Source organism: Paecilomyces variotii (assembly GCF_004022145.1).
Source record: "Paecilomyces variotii strain CBS 101075 chromosome Unknown C8Q69scaffold_1, whole genome shotgun sequence".
In the NCBI taxonomy this organism is placed as follows: domain Eukaryota; kingdom Fungi; phylum Ascomycota; class Eurotiomycetes; order Eurotiales; family Thermoascaceae; genus Paecilomyces; species Paecilomyces variotii.
Window position 1 is genome coordinate 208,506 of NW_021167140.1, and position 22,257 is coordinate 230,762.

Genomic DNA, 22,257 nt, shown 5'->3' on the forward strand with positions numbered 1-22,257 from the left:
GAGACCGGAGGCTGGGCGGTGGCTGGTGCTGTGTGTGGCTGGTGCTCAGGAGAAGTACTTTACTATGTATGTACATGTACATACATTATTATTATGATTAGTTACTCCTGTACTGAATTAATCATGGCCTTGTTTCCTGTTTAATAATGTCTCTTGGCAGCCTGTTAGTTAGTTATGATAGAATAATCATCAGCAGTAGTTAATTCACCACGAGGGGAGTCCAGCTTCAACGGTTAGTTAACTAGGTACCTAGGTAGCTGGCAAGTCATTTTCTTTTCTTCTAACTAAATGCTAGTTACCAGATACAGATCATACAATAATAATAATAATTATAATATATCAGCCGTGCCCTATTAATCTTCTTTGCTGTCGCCTCCCTCTACGCTCGGTCCAAACGACGTTCTGCTACACCAAAACCCCACCAGCAAAGTCACGGCCACTGTCCTTGTCCGCAGCACCCCATCCAAGTTTCAGGACAGCGCCAGAGACTACGCAACTTCACTTTCCCCGAGCTGCCAGACAACCATCTCTCTTGATGTGCCCTCCTCTCTGTCCCATGCCAGGACGATTGAGCTGAGCTCGACTGTTGACCGTACTTCCATCCTGGTCGTCCAGTTCCCGTTCGGCTCTCGACTTCTCCGCCCCTGGCCGTCCTCCGTGGCACCGTTAGTATCTGTGCTCACTGCCAGGATTATCGACGCCTCCTCCGTTTCTGTTCCTTCTTTCTCTCATCCCCCTCCCCCTCCCTGAGTCCTCTGTGAATCGGGCTCTCTTTGCAACAGCCCAGGGAAAAGCAGAGGAAGATTACCAGAGACCGCGGTGGTGATCTACGATTCTCCGCCCGCCGAAGTCTGACCATCTATAGGGAGTTTGTAGCCGGAATCCAGAGCTGTCTCTTGCCTGCTGCACATTGACCTCTTCCATCCTCCTTATATCGGTCTCATCCCACTACCTCTCGGGGTTGTATTCCCTCAGCTGGTCACTATGACGGACCCATTCAAAGCGCGAACGCTGAAGCGTAAGAATGTGAAGGGTCTGGCCCTGAATGCAACTCCCAAAGCCGCCTCCAAACCGTCAGACGGTGATGCGCAGATTCCGGGCGCCATCGGAAATCTGGATAGTCACCGGACAGATACTCTCGAGATCGGACTGGAATTCAAATTGGATCTGCGCAGCGAGGACTTGGTCCCCCTGAAGGAAGTGGGTGCGGGAAATGGTGGCACGGTCTCGAAAGTGATGCACGCTTCCACCAAGGTCGTAATGGCCAGAAAGGTAGCTAGCTCCCTTGGACCTGGATCTTGCGGATGGTTTATGGCTTTTCAAGTGGCTGACCTGTGATGTTCTCGATGTAGATCATCCGCGTCGATGCGAAAGAGAACGTGCGGAAACAGATTTTGCGAGAACTTCAAGTGGGCCACGACTGTAACTCGCCATATATTGTCACATTCTACGGCGCTTTCCAGAACGAGGCCAGGGATATCGTCTTATGTATGGAATATATGGACTGTGGGTAGGTTGGCGACCTCTGGTCTCTCAAGAGACCTTGATACAGTGCGGCTGACGCTGACTTTGACAAGCTCTCTAGACCGGATTTCCAAGGACTTCGGGCCTGTCCGCGTTGATGTCCTGGGCAAGATCACGGAGTCCATATTAGCAGGCTTAGTCTACCTTTACGAGACACACCGCATCATGCATAGAGACATCAAGCCGTCCAACGTACTGGTCAATTCCCGCGGGAACATCAAACTCTGCGACTTCGGAGTTGCTACGGAGACAGTTAACTCGATTGCTGATACCTTTGTCGGCACATCGACTTACATGGCGCCGGAACGGATCCAGGGAGGTGCTTATACAGTGCGTTCTGACGTGTGGAGCGTTGGTTTGACTGTAATGGAGCTGGCTGTGGGACGTTTTCCGTTCGATGCAAGCGACTCGTCTGCTGGAGACAGAGCAAGTGCTGGCCCGATGGGTATATTGGATCTGCTTCAGCAGATCGTCCATGAGCCCGCGCCCAAGCTGCCGAAGAGCGACGCCTTCCCCCAGATTCTACATGATTTTGTCGCCAAATGCCTATTGAAGAAACCCGAGGAGAGACCGACTCCCCGGGAACTCTATGTAAGTTTACCGTATGCATACTCTACTGGCCCATGTCCCTAACATATGTGAACAGGATAAGGATGCTTTTCTGCAGGCAGCAAAGCGGACCCCGGTTGACCTCCAGGAATGGGCTGTCAGTATGATGGAAAAACATAACAGGAAGTCTTATCTTGCTCCACCTGCACCGAAGTCACTCAACCGGGATGGGTCTAGAAATTCAAGCTCTACACCGAAGCCTCCAGGTGCAACGACCGGCACATCTTCCCATCCACCGTCACATCCTACCCCCACCTCTGGCGACATCCCGCTCAACATTGCGAGCGAGTCTTCTGCAAATGGATACTACAATTCCGATCCCGCGTCCGCTCCTAATTCGATGAAGTCAACTCGTGCTGCTCTGGAACACTTGTCGCTCGAAACTCGTGATAGCCACGGCAGTCACACCGGTCGTTCATCTCGCTCCTATCGGGGTGATGCTCTTTCTGCTGAATCCCCTTCGCGTCCTAATCTGGGTTCTCGATCATCAAGCTCTCATAGCCCATCTGCATCGTCGGGATTGCACGCTGCGATGCTCCCGACGCGAGCTGCGCAGAACGCATCATTTCCCGTGCCCCTGGCATCCACAGGCGGATCGCTGAGAGACCATTCAGGGCGTACCCGTGGTGAAAACGCGGCTTAAACCCTAGTCATCGCTAAGCATAGTTTATAAACAATGTGTTCATCGACACGCAGGATGTAGTGACGATACACCGTACGGAAGGTGAGCTAAACGTGCATATAACTGGTCTATCCTTGGTTTGATACGGCGCTCATGTTATTTTTATTCTGAATTGACTTGTCCGGATTTTTTCGCCTTATGAGCTGTCATTTGTTGGTGATACACCCTAGGCGGCGTGTTTGATGGCACTACCTTCTATTATTTGACGTTGGGGCGTTTTTCCCCCATCCCTTTACAATCATCCTTGGCTTAAAGGCCTTGCTCTCAGATGACTTAGCACTTATGACCATTTCCCTTAGGATATGAGCATCGCAAGGCGCCCATCGAATGTCTGTCCCGTGTTCATTTGGCATATTGATTCCTAGACTTCTTGCCATACTTCCCAGATACCAGTCTTTTTGTCGCTCATCACATGATTCTGTACTTGCCTTTCGGTAGTATATCAGCTGGATTCGCAACGTAAATGTCTATTTATATGTGTGTGGGCATCGTGGAGGTCCTCTCATGCAGTAGTTTTTGCTGGCTGAGTCTTGTAATCCACGGTAACTTATATATGGAGGATGGAAGGGGAAATGTGGGAGGAGCCTGGGTTTTCGTACAGATTATCTAAAAACGAGCATTTTACGATCAAATAAATCCTTATCGAAAGCTTTACATCCTGATGCACAAGCGATATATTTCCCCTAGTCTTGGCCTCCGCCTGTAGTTGGTGCGTGGTCCTGCAACTGTACTAAGAAAAAAAAATACAGCCATAAGCCCACATATTCCCCTCTAGATCCATATTAAAACTAGATGTGAAAGCACAAAATCAACCCCTGTTTTCAGTACCCCCTTTTCTAGCAGGATGTGCCACTGTTAAGGGACACATCATGCTGTTGATAGATGACAGCCAGACATCAATACTCGCTTAGAGATTTCTCCTACTTTGATAATAAGCTCTCAATATGCTATTATCTACCAGTTCCGAGTGCTTCAACTATACTATTTAGAAACTAGTGCAAACTAGCTCGAAAATCTGAGCCAATAATATTGGGGCGGCTACACTAAACCCAATACGGCAGTGATGAAAATTTCTTTGGCGAGGTTTTTTGCTACACGGCCTGCCATTGGTCCAGGAGTCAGTGGGGGCTTTTTTACATCATGTTATTGGCCCAGGTCTTTAGTACATGCGCTAATACAGGCCGTCACAGCAAAAAGCCCACCCGCAGGGGGGTCTGAGCTTGCTGAGATAAGCTTGAATATACTTAGGGAGGTCTAGATCACGTGACGATAGTGAACACCGAGACATCTCAAATTTAGTTAAGTACTTTGTCTCCTACTGCCTTCGCTTCATTAGCCATTAGTTATGCTATTTATGAAGATTAGGGAATCAACAATTATGCCTCCGGAGCAAATACAATGGTATTTCAAACCTCATACAGGTCTTCTCCCGTAGACGACATAGCTTTTAATTATGGTAAGCTCATTGTTATGAGGGAGTTCTTGGCGGGCTGCACTCACAAGTCAAATAAGCCATGGATGTCGGGATTCCGTGCATCGCTTCGAGTCTTAGATGCGAGGATTTTCACCTCTTCCTTCGACCACCCTTCGTACCGCGTCAATACCGCCATGGCAGCTGCCTCGAATCCTGTGTCTGCTTGCAGCATGTTCCAGAGTCCGAGTGTTTTCTTGTTAATGACATAAGTCAGTAAACATTTGGCGAATCTGCATCAAGAATAAGAAAGTATACACACAAGACGCTTGTCCTTGGGCCACGCTCCCAACGGGACAAGAAACTTCTCAACATGAATATCCACAAATCCGGCTTCGCGAAACCATCCTTCCAGGTGTGGTCCAGGAGCTGGTTCAACTCCTAGTCTATTGAAAGCTGGGATGGTGAGGTCGTAGTATTGTTGAAGCGACGTTCCATGAGTCGACCGGTCCTCTGAATGTAATCTGGTGTCCCAATCTTGAAACTCGACCCACCCTCCTGGAGTAACGTTGCTACACGGTTTAGCGGCATAAAACCTAGCGAGGACTGTTACTCTAACCTGTAGCACTGTCGCAGTAGTCTAGGAAAATCCTTGACAGTCGTTGCCATATAACGTGCATGAATGTAGTCAAACTTTTGGTCTCCGTACGCCCAATCATCTTCAAAGTCATCTATGATGAACTTGACATTTGGAGGGACACTTCGTTTATCAATTAGGTGGGTTTTTAGAGACCTTTGCGAGGACTGTCCACTTACTAGCTTGGTTGGATAGGGCTTAGATCATTTCCCCAGACCTGTCGCCAAGTAAGTAAAACGATTACCATAAAGTTTCATGGGGACAAATCACCTCTGTGGAAGGGAACATATCGGCTACATATCACATATTGCACCGGGTCAGATACGGGAAATACTTTATCGCTCTTTGGATCTTACCAAAATCTATGGCCCACACGCCAGTCCCGGTACCCAGATCCAGAACCTTATCCGCTGAATCGCCTATCGGTGCCAGAAAAAGTTTCCGGTCCAGCATTGTCAACATCATTTCGTGCATTATATCGAGCCGTTCTTTTTCGTCTTCGTCATTTGGAAGTTGGTAGGCTTTGCTCCATGTTAGTGGTGTACCACAATATAAATTAAGTTTTTATTTGGCACTCACTGCCATCATGATATGCATGGTAGCGTCTACCGTTTTCGTTGCGGTAGTTCAGAATGGACGACGTGACGGACGCGGTGAAAGTAGTCCTAGGACATATGTTAGCGTCTTAATATTTTAGACATAGATAAAGCTCTCCGACAGTTCGTCTCCATAAGTAGAGTCATTTTCAGTAGCCTGTAGCGAATCAATTAGAAATCATGGTGGCTATCACAAGGGCTAGGAGTAACACAAACCCTGTCATCAACCTCGACATTAACCGTTGTAGGTGCTGGGTTGGCAGGCCTGGGAGATGTAGCCCTGGGAGACGTAGCCCTGGGAGACGTGGCCCTGGCAGGCGTAGCTCTGGGAGATGTAGCCATCTCTCTCACGATGCGCAAAGGCACTCTTCTAGACTTTGCAATTGGACAGGGAGGGGAGGAATAGTATAAAGCTCTCCAAAAGTGCAACCTGAGAAAATAGATACGATGCAGGGACCGCTAGGACGAGGGTTATGAGAACAGAAAAACCACTGAACCTGGACCCGACGCAAAAGAACTGACGAGGCTATATAGAACCAGCAGACGCTCTGCACTAGGAAAATAGACCAGTAGTCGTTGATGATACTGATAAAAAGTGTCAATGTGATCTACATGATCACTAGAAAAGAAAAGAAAACAGACAGCGCGCTTGATCTAACTAGCCAGTGATAGGACGCACGGAAGAATGGCAGGGAATTCCGGCCGCCGCGTCCGGCTGTAAATGCAGCGTGCGTGCATCTGGCGAGAACAATTCTGCGGCGCAGTTCCTATCTGATGCATGGGCGTGTGGAGCAAGGTTCTTGTTTCGGTAGCGTACTGCTGTAGTATCCCCTTCCAGACCATCTGAGAAGCGGGAAGCAGCAGGGTATACCTGCGCCTTCGGGAAAAGATGATCTCATAATTCGATATATATAAAAACCTGACTCGAGCATTCTTGTGTGGAAGCATGCCGCAGAAAGAGGAACTCGGCCGACAAGGGTTGGATACGCCGTTGGAGACGGCCTCAGAAATCAAGAAGTATTGTTTCTTTCAGACGTCCCCCACTTTCTAGTTCTCTTGATAGATAGCCGTAGAGACTTTGATTTCCCCGGCTCTTGATCGCACTATGACCCATTAATGCCATCTGCCTAAATGACAGGGCGGTATTGTCATTGGCGACGGAGATGCCGCCCCAGAGTCGTGGAGATGCGAACATGCTAGTGACTGCCGTGGTTACATTTCGGTGAGTTTAGTAAAACCAGGCGAACAAAGAGGGCCTTTGTTTCTGGAGTTGTGGATCTGGTTGTGGAGGATCCTATCGAGGAACCGTTGGTTCGAAGACAGTCTAGATGAGTTGACTAGTATTGTGCAGAGCAGAGGCCGGAGAGCCTTCGAAGTCCGAAGATGCAGCCTCCTAAAGACGGATAATGTCTCAGAATTGAGACTCTCGACACCGGTGCACGCAGGCGTCCAAGATCTGCAGGGCCTTTAGCCTGGTTTGTGCACTGCTGCGTAGTGACAGATAGCTTATGATTGAACTCGACGATGCGTCGGCAGAGAAACCGTAAGGAGGAGGCACATCGGTCCTCGGTAACTTTAGTGAAGCTAGGAGCGATATTATTGCCAACATCGTGTGATGTGCTCAGATAGCTCCTTTGAATAAAGCCCCCAAAGCCGGTGCTTGCATGTCGGACTAGGCCCATGTCAGTTTAAGCTCGCCCACTGAGCACACCATATAAGAACAGCTGCAGCAACACCTGGCTCGTCCGAAGCCACCTTCTACCATCGGTATGGACGATAGTAACGATGAGACGATCTGGATCTTCTCCATGACTTGAAAATATTCTGTCTTGATGGATGTTACTGTCGGCTTGCTCTAGAGGAATTAGTGCGCTGGCGTCGTCGTCATCGTCGTCAAAAGTACCGGCAGCACTTCGTAGATGGAAGATCCACGGAAATGTAGATCTGCATCATTGGGATAATGTGATCTCTGTCCATTAATTTCTATTCAGCTTGGTCCGTGAAGAAAAGTAAGAACGGTCAGGATTTTTGGTTTTGTTCACGAACAGAAGGATCTGAAATTCTGAATGAGCCCTGACATTGCACTACTCGAGCATCACGATGAATGCCCCCTGTCTTAAAGGAGTCTTCACCTTGTCATTGGAAGATGTCGTGTCTGACCCCGCGTGGTGAGCGGCAAATCCAGCACTGCACGAGGCCAGCAACTACTAGTGAGTTAGTCGGCGCTTACGGTCTCCCACTCAGGCGATATTATTATCAGCAGCCCATCAAGTTGATTGCCCACATTGGTCACAATTAATTATGATCAAATCCATGTGATGTTCCAGACAGGGTGTCCGTTGGGCAACTTGCTAGGGGCATCGGTTCGAGGCCGGGAATCTCCGCTCGCGTCTACTACACCCTTGGCAAATACAGTCGAAGACACTCGATAACGCCATAGGCGTTCCAATCAAATAATGACTGCATAACAGAACGTGTGGGCCATGCACGGGCAAAACGCTCAGTGAAGGAATTTCTAGCACTCGTATGTAGTTGTGGACCAATGGTCAGTCGCTCAGTGGGGATATAATCGACCATTCTATTGATGTAGATAGCTGAAAAGACAAAGGGAGAGGAGCGAAGATCCACCAGGACATACTCAAATTTGTTGCCTACGGAGTTCGAGTCTCGCCTCGAATCACCGGAGAGCGATAATGTAACTAGTGTTCATACTAAAAGTGAAAGCGAAGGGAGACTGCAACCACAGAGCTGACGACACGCCGTCGAATCATGATCAGAAATAGTAGAAATTACGAACCCCGGAAAGATGGTGCATCAAGCCCAATAACAACACCGAACCGCGCTGGCTTGCATCAGCTCAGGCGACGCTCTTAGTGAAAGATCGCCAATAGCAGACCCCATTGAACCGCAGAGGACAATCTGATCGGGCAAAGAAGACAGGACACTTCAGGATAAAGCCATCACTCCTGATTGCTTTTCGTTCTCGTATTCTTGGTCGCTAGCGCAGAGAATGTCATACTCCTCGTCAGTAAAATAACCATTGTCACTATCATCGCCATCGAGGGTCAAATGCTCCACGTCTTCAACAAGATCGTGCTCATCCATATTAGACAGGGACGGGGCTACCGGAGCTGCCGGACCAGAAGCCATGGCTTCATGAGAGCTCGTCACAGGGGATTCCTTGTCGAGCCTTGGAAAGATCATGGCACTCTCATGAATGTCATTTTCTTTTCTGGAAGTATCCTCAGACTGTTCCTCTCGCTTCGTCTCTCCAGTTTCTGCAGTTTCCACCGGAGCAGATCGGGAAACTTCAGAGCTCACGCTAATATCACACCAGAGTCTATGTCCGAAGGGTGTGCCGTCAGGAAGCTTGAGACGCCAATAAGAGATAGCAGTACCCTCACGGCGGGGTGCTCTAAGTGTCACAGTGAAGTCAGCTGAAGACCCTGGCATGACTTGGTCGGAGATCTGGTTGCTCTCCATGGCATCCTTAATGGACCCGAGACCGGAGGGGGCATTGGTATCCACGTTGAACATGGAGTCACCACCGACAAAGTGAACGCTGCAACCGGAAGGCCATGCGAGGGGCCCAGGGTTATGCAATGTCCACGTTTGCTGAATGACTTGGTTAGGTGCAACCTTGCTGCCGTCGGACACTGTGTCCCGAATGAATAAGGCATGAAATTCGGCATCCCCTGGTGAAGGCTCTGGGGTAGATGTAATCTGCTCCTCGTGAGTTGAATTTTTGGGTTCAACCGTTGCATTTTCGTCATGTTCGGCTACACTGAGCTTCTCCTTCGCGTGTAGTTCAGTCTGTACCTCGGAGATGGCATGGCTCCGATCGGCATCCATACTGAAAACTGGTACTGTCGGTTTAATGTCGTCGCCCATCTTAAGAACGTTTCCACAGGCTCCGTCATCACCAAATGTACTGACAGTAACACTGCGTACAGGCGTCCTGAATTTAATCAAAGGATGGGTCCGGTTATGGCTGTTTGTCGGAAGAGCCTCACAAGCAGCGCAGAAATCGGTGTCGTGGCACACTGCACATTTGTAGCGGACACCTGTAATGTATGTTGCAGAAGGCTTGTCCTTGCAAAGTGGACCATCACAGAAAATGCCGTAATGAACTTCCTGGCTTGTTGATGGCTCAGCAATTTCTCCGTATATGGGAACAAACCGATGGCCAGGGTGATTCAGGGGAGCATCCCTGGCACACTCCCAACAGTAGTCCCAGTCGGGGCATGTTAGGCACTTATGGCGGACGCCCATAATGCGCTGCGATATGTTAGCCCGTAACACCTAAACGTAGTACATAGACCTTACCTTGTCACAACCATCACAGATGGCTGCATGGGCATGCTGACGGCCTGGGCGACACTTGGCCAGAACCAAATTCTTCAAGCAGAACTTCTGCTCACGGATCAGAGAGAAAATGTGAGCAGGGTTATGGCCGTGAGAATCTTTGAGTAGACATGTCAGGCAAAGATCATAATCTTCGCAATCTTCACAAGACACCATCTTAGCCTCGTCAAATTCTGCGGTAGAGTCAGTAATTGGAATTTTCACTGCCACTGGATGCAAGGCTAACCTTTGAAACACGCATTGCAAGTACGGGCACTCGTATCTTGCAGCGTCTCCGACGAAGCAAGGATAGGCTCAGTCGCCCTCGAAGTAAACTCTGGTGCCGGAGCTGAGACAGACTCGGAGCTCTCTTCTTTCGGTTCCACCTCAACTTCGGTCTTGCGAGGAGCTATGGTCTCGGTCGTACTGTTGGTCACGATACCATCCTTGACAAAGCGCTTAATCAACCAATGGTCATCTCCGTTGCAGGAAACGCCCGCGTCGACACACTGCTGGCATATATCATAGTCACCGTCGTCACAGATGCTACAGTGGTAGTGTTCATTTGGAATGGACTGGCCGCAGCTGTTACAATCGATACAGAAGGCCCCATTGGCGGAATTGTGAGAGGGCACTAGAACCGGATGGCTGCGTGTATCCTGGCCAAGTGTAAAAACCCGATAGCGCAACTGTGGCTGATCAGATCCTTTATGGAATAACTGTGCAGATGGACCGATGAGGGCCTCGCTCTTGTTCAAGTCGCCTGTGGTCGCAGGAAGAAACCTCGGATTGGCTGCCACGGGAGGCAGAATTTCAGACTTCACCTGGGAAATCAGGTCCGGCCCCGAAGGGATATTCTCCGCGTCTTTGTGCTGCACAAGGCTGCTTATTTCAGCGACCTGGGGCGTAGCAGCAGCGGTTTCTGATCCATTGACAAAGACAGTTCTAATACGGAGCTTGAGTTTAGCTTTAGCAGCACGGTAGAGCTGCTTATATACTGCAGGATCCTCGCTATCGAGGCGGACATAACAGGCGGCACTATCGGAATAGCGTTCGAAAGCGACGTCCACGTCCGACGGGATCGAAAGAAGTTCGCGCATCTATCGGGTCGAATACGTCAGTATACGAGACTGGAGCTTCAGCCGGAGCTGTGACTCGAACGCACCTTCTGCGGGAATACACGAGCTCCGAGGTCTCGTAGAGGGATCTTAAAACGCCTACTGGTGAGACTATAGAGAACTTTGACCGTAATCAAAGTGTCCGGCCCCACAGGGGTCGTTGTAGGCAGGGGAGTAGCCATGATGTGAATCGTCGTTTATGTTGCGTAGTATGCTGCGGACGGCGGTGTACAGCTCCTTATAGATAAGGGTGCTACACCAGATAAGATGGAGAAGGTTCCACGCGACAAGAGCACTCCGGACTAGCCGGAGAGAGGGGATTAATCAACAGAAATACCAGAACGCGGATGAAGCAAAGAGAAAAGATGGTAAAGGTGATGAACGGCAGAGGATGGACGAAGGGAGGATGAGGAGACGATGAGGTAGGAGAGTGAGTGTCTGGCAGTTAGGTTACTGCTGCGTATTATAAGGGCTAGGCAGCGCCCATGGGATGAGGTGACCGCCTTCCGCCTTCGGCGCATCATTCCGTGGCGAATTGCGAAGAGGACGGAGTAAGCCGTCAGATCTGCTTCAACTTAATACTTCACATCTAGACCTGGGGTAGCGGCATATTCGATGGGAAATTTACGATCTGATAAGGCCCCTTGAGATGCAACTATCCGGAGGTAATTTCAGACACAGACCTCAAATCAGGAAAACGCGGCTGATGACAACTAGTTACAGTACAGTTCTACGGAACCGTCTACAGTACAGCCTGACATTCTATTCTGCTCCTGAAACTCATGTTTTGAGTTTTTGGACGCCAGAAGAAAACTTTGTGCACGACCAAACTGGCTATCATTACTACGTCACAGATGCATAAAGAAGCATGAATGACTTTTATTCACCTTCGCTCCGCATGTGCAAAAAAAAAGGTGCACGAACTCAGCTCATCCAGCAGTACTAAAACAACATTTGGAGAGACAAGAAATAACCCCATAGCAGGATGGAGTAGGAAGGGGAGGGGGGAGTAGCCCATCAGGAACCGGTTGAAGAACTGGGTGACGAGATAGATAAAGGAAGGAAAAGATGGGACAACCGGCTCCTCAGTCGACTACACACAATACGCGTCCAAGGAAAGGAAGAGAGTAAGCGCTGAAATGTATAGAGAAGCATGACGTGACGAAGATAAATAGGCATGATAAAGGTGATAAGCGCAGCCCGGCAACTAGACGCGATATAAGGAGGCGGAATCTAACAGCCGGTTCCCCCACAACTTCAGAAGAACGAGAATGGCATAAAATATGTGGCAAGATATAGCACCTGCACGAAGGAGAGAATGCCCCCCTAAGATGGGGTAGACGGTAAATATGATCTTCGTCAATCCTGACTTATTGAGGGGGATAGTATACACCTGGTGGGGGTTGAGGGTAGTAGTAAGTAGCGGTTGGAGGAGTCATCATCCCACCCATACCAACGACGCCTCCAGGACCCGGTGCAGGTACAGCGTAGGGAGGGTTGGAATACATCTGCGTCGTATCGTAGAAGTACACCGTACCACCTGCCTCGTGTGCTACTGTCCCGGTTGGCGCAGGCTGCTGCTCGTTCGCTGAGGAAGTAGCCGGCACAACGTATGGGACCTGCTGTCCAGCTGGCACAAAGGCAGGAGCAGCGCCCGCAGGACCAACTGGAGCGCTGAAAGGAGGATACTCTGCATTTGGCGGTGGATAGAAAACGGCACCTGGCTGGTAGGCAGCAGGATAATATGGTTGGGATTGCTGAAAGCCATATGGCTGAAATGGTACGGCGTGGATAGCGCGCTCAGGGATTTGTGACAGAGGTGTCCCCGAGGCTTGACTATGATGGGAGGTGTGTCGGCTATGAGGGGGGAAACCAGACGCATCCGCTCCGTAAAGGCCACCACCAACAGGCAAGGGGACCTGTTGATGGAATGGCTGCTCCTTCTGCGGCTGAGGAGGATTGAATGGAAAGCTTGCAGGACTCTCGATATCAGCCACGGACACAGTCTTCTGCGGACGAGGCTGGTGCATTGGAATCGGCGCGGGGCGACTCTCACGGTAAGCGGGATTCGCATGCGGAACATATGGTGGAGGCGGAATCGTGCCAGGAGGCGCGGCATTTGAGACGCTTGGTGATGGAAATGCAGCAGGAGGCCGAGTCGGGGGCAAGCGAACGACAGGTTTACCATTCTCAGTCGTGATCACAGTCTGTCTAGATCGAACTGAACCGGCTGGAGAGTGTACACCTTCCCGAGACGCTGCTCGTCCTAGAGACGATCTTCGACTCATAGACATGCCATGACTCGGTGAATATGCTCCATAGAAGCTAGACCTCTGTCCGGTGTGGAATCCACCGCGCCCCCGAGCACGGAAGGCCTGCTGGTTGGGTCGAAGTGCACGAGGAATGAAGATGAAAGATCTTTCTGTGGCAGGGAAAATGTACCTGGGCGGCTGGCCAGGCACAGATATACGGACCGGTTTGTCTCGGCGCAGAGGCGGCCGATGCTGCGGAAGACGGGTGTGCTGTCTCTTCTGAACAGGAGAGCACTGAATGGGGCTTTCCATCCCCGGTAGAAACACTACCGCGGGCACATTTCCGATAAGGACCGTACTGGAGAAGGACCTATTCGGCGGGGATGATCTGGGTGCAGTAGGCACGGGTCTGGATGTATTGTGTATGTCATGGTTTGGCGCTGCAAGGTGGGATCTAGGAGCTGGGGGTGCATCTGTAGCCACAGTCTCGTGGAGGTCGTGAGTCCATTGTCCTTCGCTACGATCCGGATTGGGCGGGCGCCTGACGAATGTAAGTAAAATAGGTAAGACATGAAATTAGCAGAAGAGGAGAACGACTCAACCTACCTTCCGATGTTTCCGTCCACGATAAGGCCATAGGGCCTTGATTTTGATTTATTAAACGGCTTGTAACCATTCGTACTCGACTCCGCCGAACGTTTGCCATGAGAGAATCCGCCAGACGTCGACGTTGCCCGACTATCGCCGCGCTCCTTACTCTGATCCTGATCCCGACGCCTTCTGTCCGTAAAGCTCCCAGACCTAGGTTCCGTAGGTGGCGCTGAAGGAGTTCTGGACACCTGGGTACCACGCTCCTTCATGTCATCGAACTGTATCTCCGCCACCTTGCTTGCACCGTGCGATATCTTCATGCCGTTTAGCATTGCCTCCGTGTCCGACATAGTAGATGCAAATAGCGGCTTCCCCGGTGAACCGGACATTTGTTCCAACTGCGCATCCTTCGCCTCTGAGGCACGACCGTTGCTCAGGTTGTTATTCGGGTCCGCCTTCGGCGACCCCGGCGTCTCATCGTCACTCACATCGCTGCCCTCTCCGTCCGCATCGTCATCGTCTTGGTTGCTGACTATAGAAGTTTCGCTCAGAGAGTCATCTATGAATCCGTCCGTCGAGCCTTCATCCTCTCCCTCATCTTGCCGTCTTCTTCGACTGGCGCCAATTTGTCGACGGTGAGGAGCCATCTAATCGATTAAAATGTAGTAGTGAAAACGGTAAGAGCGGATAAGGACGAGCTCAGGCGGTGCGTCAGAGGAACAGGGGCGAAGTCGCCCAGCGGTTGAGAGGCTGCGAAGAGTCAGGTGTAGATGGACAGAGAGGGCGGATGGAGGAATGAGTGTGGTCCTCGAAGAGACAAATCTGGCGGGCAGCGAGTTTCTTTGATTGATTAGCCCAAGCAAGCACAACCGGATGGGCCGACCCTACAGTTTCACACTGCGTTAAACGTTCGATGCGGCGAATGGACGTTGACGGTGCCGGTATGATTCAAGAGTTGGAGCATCAGCCATGACATCCATCTCTCAACACGCCCGAAATGTGAATCTGCCCGATCGGGTTTAGTGTCCATCACTTCCCCAGCTCACCTGCAGGCAAGCTCCCGAAGTCTGGCCAGCAGACGAGAACACACTTAATATAGACGGTGCTGGGTTGCGAATGCGACAGATACCTCTTTTTTTATCTAACCAATAATAACTAGAACAGGGCGTAGTTACTCTAAACTTCTTAAGCGTCGTTTGCGGCCGTGCTCTCCATCTCGTACATTTTAACTCTTCTAGGTACGGAGCATCTACCCAAGTAGGTAGGTAGCTATCCCCGGGTACGCTAGCAGGTGATTTTCGCAATGAGGAGCAGCCTCCAGATATGGCATTCGGATCGCAAGAAATATATAGACATCGTTACGGGACCTGCGCCTGGTATAACCACCGTATATACATGAAAGAAGGAAGAATAGCACCCCAAGAGCAGGAATAGCAACAAGCATCATGAAACACTTTTTTAGCTGTACAGCGCCATCACATCTGAGGTTATCAGAAATGTGGCATCGACACCACTTCCTATCCGTTGATCCTCCACCCTGGATTCAAGGTGTTGAGACAGATGAACTACCGGGAAAGAGTCTGGGTCGCTGGACATTCACCTTCAACTTCCCTTGGGAATGCTCAACCAGCTGCTCCTCGGTATGCAAGCGGCCAAGAGAGGCCGCTGACAACGGGGCCCTTAAGAGAACTAATGACGGTGTCCCCCAGAGCCAACATGGCTGTCAGTGTGAGATCTGTCGGGAAAGCGCGCTGCTTTCTCAATCGAACGTAACTTTCTTTCCCTGGGACGCGACAATTGCACCACTCAGCCTCTGCACAGTCTCTTTCGAATAGCGGGAATTGTCATGGCTGTCTCCCTTGGGTTTCGTAAAACGCGGTTTAGGATTGGAGTGTCTCGTATGGTTGTCGGACGCTGTTACATCGCCGTAATGCTCGACCGGACCGTCCTTATTCTTGCTCTCTTTTCCGAAGCGCTTTTTATATCTAGTAGCCGGGTCCTCTGCGAATTCTGTCCTCAGATGCCGACCGAGCAGTCTGTTAACCCATACTTTCCGGAACTTCGGTTTCTTGGGCTTCGCTTTATTCCCAGCAGCAGAGTCTTCAGCATCTTCTTCTTTGATGTCTTCCTCCTCCTCCTCCTCCTCCGCGATGTTGACGAAACCGCGGACTGCTGCCGTTGCGGCTTCAATATCCTCAAATTCAACCCAACCGTATCCCTTGCATTTTCCACTGTCCTCGAAAGTTGCTAGGTGAATGTTTGTGATAGTACCGCATCTTTCAAAGTGCTCTTCGATGATCTCCTTTGTGGCGTCGAAACCTAGGTTACCAACGAAGATACGCTTCGAGGGCAGTTTTCCAGAGTCGCCCGGGGTTGACCCTCCAGGTCCTTCCTGGTGCTTCTCTGGTCGGCCCTTGAAATCATGTGCATCTTTAATCAAAACGGGGCGTCCCGATAGAAGCTGCTCACTGAGCGCAATAGCCTCTTTCACAGCCTTAGCGTTCGAGAAATCGACATAAGCAAATCCTTTGTTCTGTGCCTTCCCGTACTTCTCCGGGCCACTTGGAAGATGCAGTCGCGTAATCGTGCTATCGGGAAAGGTACAATTGCTTATGATGAACTTGCGAAGGTCGTCTTTCGTGACGGAGAATGCAAGGTTTCCGATCCAGACGCCGTGTGACGAACGGTGGTTGGACGAATCTTGATCTGCGATTTTTTGAGGGGCTTCGGAATGCTGTGATGTAGGGCCCGTTACTGCCTCATGATCACTGGCGGTGCCCTTCTTTTTTGCTTTGCGTAGAGCCTTTTTGGACGGAGGTTCTGGTGCAGCGACATCAATCTCGATTTCGGGCACATCCTGCAACTTCCGCTTCTTCTCTTTCCCTTCTCCCAGCCCTGCCATTTCGAATAGGGTCAGGCGTGGATTTCACCGGGAATAGGAGTGAATAAAATAGAATACTTTTCTCCTATTGAAACACGAGTCAAAAAAGATAAAAAAGTGTCAAGTGAATAATTTTTTTCTGAATTGCATCCGCCGCAATTCTTCCCAGTGAAAGTTTTACGGCGGTCTAAAACACCTGCAGGCGCAAATCTCGAATCCGCCGAGCGGCTCGCTTTGTTCCATTCTTGGCTAGATCGAAGACCGCGATCCTTTCTAAGTCGTGAGCTGGAGAGCTGAACCTAACTCCTTCATCTCCAGTTTCGTGCTTCTATTTCCACTCTTCCTCTCTACATTTGACCCTGTTTGCGCATCCCACCTATCATGCCTCAAGAACACAGTGGGCAGACGTCAATGAGCGACAGCTTACCTGATGCGCAGCCGGCTGCAGCCCCTACGAAGCAGACGTACAAATCGTTCAAGTAAGAGCAACCCAATGATGGTAGTAACACATTCTCTGATTCGTTTTTAAAGAAAGAAGTATGCGAAGCTCAAGGTCCAGTTTGAACTTGGCATGAGGGAGAGCGAAGCGCTCTTTCGCGAACAGATGCGCATACAGGACCTCTCAAACAGAATACAAGAACAGAACGAGTATGTCTGGGTTTCCTTCAGGATTTACGCGAGCTACTGAATTGACATTCCTGTTAGCCAACTTCTAGAAGTCCTGCTCGAGTTCAATGAGAGTCTTCACGTACCTACTCATCTACGCTATGACTTGAATGTTCCGGGCGAGTCTCCTGCTTTGAATCCCGTGGACGAAGAAGCCCAGCCGCCGCCGTCCTACGATGTCGCAACTGCAAAAGCGACTTTAGATGAAGCGCGCTCCGAATTGGCCTCTGGCGAGATCACCCCTGATACTTACCGTCGGCTGGAAGAAGCTGTAAAGCGGAGTAAGGCATTCGAACCGAGCAATAAATACCCTTCTTTGTTGCAAGTTCCGCATACAACCACAGAACAATTTTCACATGAGCTCGACGGCGATAATCTGGGCTATCTCACACCGGAACACGAGGCCGAATACTTCTTGATGATGGATGCACGGCTGGGCGATGCGCAGGCCGCCGAGCAGCTTAGTCGTGCTCCAGAGAAACCATCTCTCGCGGAAAGGGAAAGGGAAGCAGCACTTCGCAACCCTGTTTCAGTCTACAATTGGCTACGCAGGAACCAACCCCAGGTGTTTCTGCAGGACAATGAGATTACATCTGAGAAGTCTGTCTCGCGACCGGCCAATCTACGAACGTCCAAGCGAGCAACTCAGCCCCGGAAAGAAGAAGACGTGTACGATGAGGATGGTATTCTCATGGATGTCGCACCCGCTCCCGGAAGCAGCAGAGGCAAACGGAAGCGTGACGATGATACAGGATACCGCCCCAAAGGCGGGAGCAGCGGCGGTCGTGGAAGTCGAAAGAAAAAGGACGACGGCTCCTACGGTGGAAGACGTACCTCGAAAAGGTCATCTGGCGTGGGCGCTTGACCGCTACAAGTCCCTTGTACTATTTGTGATATTTTCTCTAACTTGTGTTACTATGCATGGCTCTTTGAATTCGGAACGGAAAATGTTTTGGCAGGAGAAACTAGGTAGGAGGTACATCCGCCCAAAACAGGAATGTCCTATCATCCCAAGTTACAAAATGTTTCATCCGACAGGCCTCGATTATGAGGGCGTAGCAGGAAATGAAACAAGCATATAATCATTTGCGGGTTCCCGTCCACCTTAGTCAAAAGTGAATATACATCAAGTAATAAGAGTTCTATTATAGGGCGTTAAAGGTAGACCTCAGTAGAGGCATACTCTGTTGGAAAAAATGACTGCATTTCACAGGCCTCTCTTTTGGTCTTGTCGAAGTCATGGTCCGATAGTGTATTACATATTAGTGAGTCTAGTCCAGTCCAGCAATTACTGCTCTTAAACCGGTTATCTAGGCGATATTCTAACTACAGATACATAATCGCAATCTCTAACTATATTGTAAGAGAGCTCCAAAAGCGCTTAAAACATGACTATCCATATATATTAATATCTGCGTTTTACATTGGCTGCAAAACTGGAGAATGTTCATAAAGTCTTTGACTCTCGAGATGCTATATGTACGCACGGACCACAACCAGATTACTTTCTTTTTGTTAAAGATCCCCGCTAAGGTTCGTCAATTTCACTTACAAGGAACAACTTAACACAGCCCCATTGACTTGCTACGGCCATCTAGTCCAGGATCATTCTTTTTTCTCTAATATCATAGATCCCCAGTCGCATAACCCTCAGGGATGGCAATCACTATCTTGCCCCCGGCTCCAGCGGAACCTCAGGTCCAACCGCAGTACGACGAGTCGGATTCAGAAGATGAAATCATGGAATCGAGTGATATCGCACGCCCTAGCAAGCGGTTACGTCTACTAGAGAAGGGTTCGGAAGTTGTTACGCCAGGAGAAATTGTTACAGATGATCCACAGTGGATGAGGTTGGTATTCCTGCTTCCTGCTTTCTTGGCGCATTACAGCGCGCTTCCGTTGAAGAATATTTCGTATGTACATTTGGTATTCCGACGCTGACAGACGTTGAAGAGGACATGGCACATACACAACGCCCCTTTCCAGTTCGATCATCGCTACAGTCGCTGGTACGGTCCAGAAAACCAATAAGCTGCTCTCTGTCGCGCCACTACGAGCACGGTACACACCAGAGATCGGAGATCTAGTAGTCGGTCGTATTGTCGAAGTCCAGTCGCGACGATGGAAAGTCGATGTCGCAGCACCGCTACTTGCTCAGCTGCCGCTTTCTGCGATCAACTTGCCGGGTGGAATTTTGCGACGACGTACCAGCGCCGATGAACTACAGATGAGAACGTTTTTCAGCGAGGGAGATCTAGTCGTTGCGGAGGTTCAGAGCGTACATTCAGACGGAGGAGCGTCATTGCATACACGATCTTTGAAGTATGGCAAGCTACGGAATGGTATTTTCCTCGCCGTCACGGGTACCGGTGGAAGCGGCTCATCGGGGTTTACTACGAAAGGAGGCTCGGGCTCTGCAGCGGGAAAAGCAGCGGGAGGAGTTGTTCGTTCGAGAAGACAGGTCTGGATTATCACCACGGCCAATGGAGGTGGTGATGTCGACGTTATCCTGGGCGTGAATGGATACATCTGGATCTCGAAACATGCAGAAGGCACCGAGTCTGCGTCATCGACGACGGAAAGTGTCTCGATCACGAAGATGGAAGAGATGGTGTCCAGCTCCATCTACTCAAGTCAGAACGATGAAATCCCACCGCAGACGAGGCGCGAGATCGCCAGGCTAGCACAGTGTATCTGTGTTCTGGTCGAGTCAGGAATCAGAATTGATGAAGAGACCGTCATGCGTGCATATGAAGCTAGTCTTCAGGTTGATTTGGAGATGGCCGATGACGAGGCTGACGAGGGAAGTGCCTACCTTGGCGGCGAGAAGGCCAGGAGGCTAGCGGAGATTGTCTCCCAATAGAAGATTATCTTCTGGCATGAATCATCTGTATTTTATCTCCTGGAACCTGGTCGAGATACCCATAGAATAAGCAAAAAGAGAATACATTCTCCAAACGCCCCCAAGGATAAGGGAACAACATTAGGGAGATTGCGCAACTCGAACAACTTTCTTCCAAGATATAATAACTTCGAATGCATAGAACTCGACCAATCTAGACCTTAAACCAAATCCATTTTTATTTCTTTCTAATCCACGAACCATGTTGGCTGGTCATGTAATACTCCCTAAATCCAGCACTTGGATATGTTTGCCCTGTTTGTTCTCCCAAGTATCGGAAATCATGTCAAGTCAGCAAGCAATTAATTTACCCCAGCATCGTAACCACTCCCCCAATCTCCCTTGTTACTTCAGGATTCTCTTGCTTTTCTTGATACCTGTATAACTACAATGCAATTTTAGTGATTAATCTATTTATTTCCACCCCCTCCCCCCCAACCATTGCGCCATGTCCGCACGCTCATATCTCTCCTCCGCATTATCCTCCAGTCTACGCCCACGATGCCAGTCTGGACGAAAAGTCAATTGCGATCTCAGAATCTCCTCCAGCTTCGGCCCAAATCAACCTGCTATCTTCATATCATGGAAGAGTATCCCGACAAGAAACTACGCCTCGCCAGCGAATGAGAAACGAAGCGTCCGAGCATCGTCGCAACCAGTACAGAAATCAGACCCAACAACATCAACAACAACAACTACTACTACCACTCCATCATCAACATCAGAAGTGAACGCACCACTAAGCACCCTCCCCGTAAAACTCGACGTGCCCGCCCCAGCCGCATCTGACGCGACGCCCATCGACCAATTCAAGCGCTACATCGCTCTCGGTCGAGCGTATTATTCATTCTACAAAACCGGCCTAAAGAACGTCTACCATAATTACAAAGCGTCGATTCCTCTCCGACGCTCGCTCGGTCTCCCAACTTACCTCCCCACATCATATCCGCCTGCGACGCAAACTTCATCGTCACAGGATGACAAGACGCCGTCGTTCTTTTCCGCCGCTCGAGGACTGGGGTTCACTCGGGCGGATATCCAACTCGTGCGACGCGCCGCGTATGATGTTCGACGGATGATTCCGTTTACGCTGATTCTGCTGATTTGCGGGGAAACGACGCCGTTTATTGTGCTTGCGCTGGGCAATGCGGTGACGCCAGCGACGTGTCGGGTGCCGAGACAGGTGGAGAAGGAGAGAGAGGCGAAATTGAAGCGGAAAAACGCGGCGATCGCGGCGCATCAGGCTGCTGTGCAGGGCTCCATGGCTCCTGTGGCTGTGGGGTCGAAGGAGGAATTGGCGATTTTGGTGGATCAGTATGCGGATGTGGGCTTTGCGAATACCGCGTCTGCGGAGGAGGTGTTGCGGGCGTGTGCGGTGTTTGGGCTGGCGAAGACGCATACGAGGCCGTCGGCTCTGGTGCCGGTGGTGTATCGGCCGAGGTTGAGGCGGTGGGTGCAGTATCTGGAGCTGGATGATAGGTTGATCAAGCAGGGTGGTGGTGTCAAGGCGATGAGTGCGGATGAAGTCAGGATTGCGGTCGAGGAGCGCGGCGGAGTCGGTGCTGGAGGGGATGGGAGGAATGATTGGAAAGCGGAGATGGAGGAGCGGAAGTGGTTGGAGAAATGGTTTGAACGGAGACGTGTGGATTGAGCTGAAACTGAAGCTGATATCTATTCTCATGTTTTGGTTGACTACTGGGCAAGAGATGAAAAAGGCCGTGGGTTATATTCAGGGTTACATGTATAGTATACGTTGATGTAAAATAAACTGATATCTAGACAATATCCAATTCCTATCTATATCACAGGTAATCAGGAAAGGGCTTGGAGATGGCATCTCTGTGCTCTAATGAACCAGCTGTAGAACAGTCTCGGTCTTGTCCTTGGATATTCTATGATACCTAGATGCGTTGAGTGGAGAATCCACGAGAGGATGCATGAGATAGTTCGAGATCTTGCCATATCTCGCCGTGTTGTGGAACAGGCCTGAGGCGTCAAAGCCATGCTGGTGGGCAGGCATAACAATTAGGCGGTGTGCCAATTC

At 50.2% G+C, this 22,257-nt stretch overlaps 8 protein-coding genes across 8 annotated transcripts; 4 read left to right on the forward strand and 4 right to left on the reverse strand.

The window, feature by feature from the left end:
* Window positions 1-984: 984 nt before the first annotated feature.
* On the forward strand, window positions 985-2,776 carry C8Q69DRAFT_395736 (kinase-like domain-containing protein; the record flags this gene model as incomplete). The annotated part of the gene is made up of 4 exons (XM_028627703.1): window positions 985-1,272; window positions 1,353-1,510; window positions 1,578-2,115; window positions 2,171-2,776. The coding sequence occupies 4 exons, from the start codon at window positions 985-987 to the stop codon at window positions 2,774-2,776; spliced, it is 1,590 nt and encodes a 529-aa protein (XP_028488523.1).
* Window positions 2,777-4,228: 1,452 nt separating this feature from the next.
* Window positions 4,229-5,801, reverse strand: C8Q69DRAFT_502428 (S-adenosyl-L-methionine-dependent methyltransferase; the record flags this gene model as incomplete). Its single annotated transcript, XM_028632392.1, has 10 exons — window positions 4,229-4,259; window positions 4,316-4,482; window positions 4,549-4,798; window positions 4,846-4,986; window positions 5,043-5,080; window positions 5,134-5,156; window positions 5,220-5,384; window positions 5,443-5,528; window positions 5,582-5,616; window positions 5,676-5,801. 10 exons carry the CDS (start codon window positions 5,799-5,801, stop codon window positions 4,229-4,231), a joined length of 1,062 nt encoding a protein of 353 aa, XP_028488524.1.
* A 2,419-nt stretch (window positions 5,802-8,220) lies between these two features.
* C8Q69DRAFT_2843 (ZZ type zinc finger domain protein) lies at window positions 8,221-11,589 on the reverse strand. Its single transcript, XM_028626946.1, has 4 exons — window positions 10,969-11,589; window positions 10,051-10,903; window positions 9,786-9,997; window positions 8,221-9,737 (listed from the first exon to the last, which is right to left on the reverse strand). Exons 1-4 carry the CDS (start codon window positions 11,101-11,103, stop codon window positions 8,406-8,408), a joined length of 2,532 nt encoding a protein of 843 aa, XP_028488525.1. The 5' UTR covers window positions 11,104-11,589; the 3' UTR covers window positions 8,221-8,405.
* Window positions 11,590-12,195: 606 nt separating this feature from the next.
* On the reverse strand, window positions 12,196-14,707 carry C8Q69DRAFT_3185 (CASC3/Barentsz eIF4AIII binding-domain-containing protein). Its single transcript, XM_028627333.1, has 2 exons — window positions 13,780-14,707; window positions 12,196-13,714 (listed from the first exon to the last, which is right to left on the reverse strand). Exons 1-2 carry the CDS (start codon window positions 14,409-14,411, stop codon window positions 12,292-12,294), a joined length of 2,055 nt encoding a protein of 684 aa, XP_028488526.1. The 5' UTR covers window positions 14,412-14,707; the 3' UTR covers window positions 12,196-12,291.
* Window positions 14,708-15,367: 660 nt separating this feature from the next.
* C8Q69DRAFT_3218 (putative RNA binding protein Rnp24) lies at window positions 15,368-16,941 on the reverse strand. Its single transcript, XM_028627376.1, has one exon. It carries the CDS (start codon window positions 16,664-16,666, stop codon window positions 15,524-15,526), a length of 1,143 nt encoding a protein of 380 aa, XP_028488527.1. The 5' UTR covers window positions 16,667-16,941; the 3' UTR covers window positions 15,368-15,523.
* On the forward strand, window positions 16,816-18,442 carry C8Q69DRAFT_449048 (IEC3 subunit of the Ino80 complex, chromatin re-modelling-domain-containing protein). The gene is made up of 3 exons (XM_028629337.1): window positions 16,816-17,124; window positions 17,177-17,293; window positions 17,351-18,442. Exons 1-3 carry the CDS (start codon window positions 17,027-17,029, stop codon window positions 18,174-18,176), a joined length of 1,041 nt encoding a protein of 346 aa, XP_028488528.1. The 5' UTR covers window positions 16,816-17,026; the 3' UTR covers window positions 18,177-18,442.
* Window positions 18,443-18,663: 221 nt separating this feature from the next.
* On the forward strand, window positions 18,664-20,364 carry C8Q69DRAFT_449050 (exosome complex exonuclease Rrp4). Its single transcript, XM_028629338.1, has 3 exons — window positions 18,664-18,844; window positions 18,910-19,161; window positions 19,265-20,364. The coding sequence occupies exons 2-3, from the start codon at window positions 18,968-18,970 to the stop codon at window positions 20,172-20,174; spliced, it is 1,104 nt and encodes a 367-aa protein (XP_028488529.1). The 5' UTR covers window positions 18,664-18,844; window positions 18,910-18,967; the 3' UTR covers window positions 20,175-20,364.
* Window positions 20,365-20,517: 153 nt separating this feature from the next.
* Window positions 20,518-21,962, forward strand: C8Q69DRAFT_3266 (hypothetical protein). Its single transcript, XM_028627426.1, has one exon. The coding sequence runs from the start codon at window positions 20,662-20,664 to the stop codon at window positions 21,862-21,864; it is 1,203 nt and encodes a 400-aa protein (XP_028488530.1). The 5' UTR covers window positions 20,518-20,661; the 3' UTR covers window positions 21,865-21,962.
* Window positions 21,963-22,257: the final 295 nt, after the last annotated feature.

What these genes read in the sequence shown, in the direction of transcription:
- C8Q69DRAFT_3185 (XM_028627333.1), bottom strand. Translation starts at nt 14,411, where the DNA reads ATGGCTCCTCACCGTCGACAAATTGGCGCCAGTCGAAGAAGACGGCAA. An exon ending in GTGGACGGAAACATCGGAAG is followed by an intron (nt 13,715 to 13,779) that starts GTAGGTTGAGTC and finishes TACATTCGTCAG; the next exon opens with GCGCCCGCCCAATCCGGATC.
- C8Q69DRAFT_449048 (XM_028629337.1), top strand. Translation starts at nt 17,027, where the DNA reads ATGCCTCAAGAACACAGTGGGCAGACGTCAATGAGCGACAGCTTACCT. An exon ending in CAGACGTACAAATCGTTCAA is followed by an intron (nt 17,125 to 17,176) that starts GTAAGAGCAACC and finishes TCGTTTTTAAAG; the next exon opens with AAAGAAGTATGCGAAGCTCA. An exon ending in AGAATACAAGAACAGAACGA is followed by an intron (nt 17,294 to 17,350) that starts GTATGTCTGGGT and finishes CATTCCTGTTAG; the next exon opens with CCAACTTCTAGAAGTCCTGC.
- C8Q69DRAFT_3218 (XM_028627376.1), bottom strand. Translation starts at nt 16,666, where the DNA reads ATGGCAGGGCTGGGAGAAGGGAAAGAGAAGAAGCGGAAGTTGCAGGAT.
- C8Q69DRAFT_3266 (XM_028627426.1), top strand. Translation starts at nt 20,662, where the DNA reads ATGTCCGCACGCTCATATCTCTCCTCCGCATTATCCTCCAGTCTACGC.
- C8Q69DRAFT_2843 (XM_028626946.1), bottom strand. Translation starts at nt 11,103, where the DNA reads ATGGCTACTCCCCTGCCTACAACGACCCCTGTGGGGCCGGACACTTTG. An exon ending in CTCGTGTATTCCCGCAGAAG is followed by an intron (nt 10,904 to 10,968) that starts GTGCGTTCGAGT and finishes TCGACCCGATAG; the next exon opens with ATGCGCGAACTTCTTTCGAT. An exon ending in TTGCAATGCGTGTTTCAAAG is followed by an intron (nt 9,998 to 10,050) that starts GTTAGCCTTGCA and finishes ACTCTACCGCAG; the next exon opens with AATTTGACGAGGCTAAGATG.
- C8Q69DRAFT_449050 (XM_028629338.1), top strand. Translation starts at nt 18,968, where the DNA reads ATGGCAATCACTATCTTGCCCCCGGCTCCAGCGGAACCTCAGGTCCAA. An exon ending in GATGATCCACAGTGGATGAG is followed by an intron (nt 19,162 to 19,264) that starts GTTGGTATTCCT and finishes CAGACGTTGAAG; the next exon opens with AGGACATGGCACATACACAA.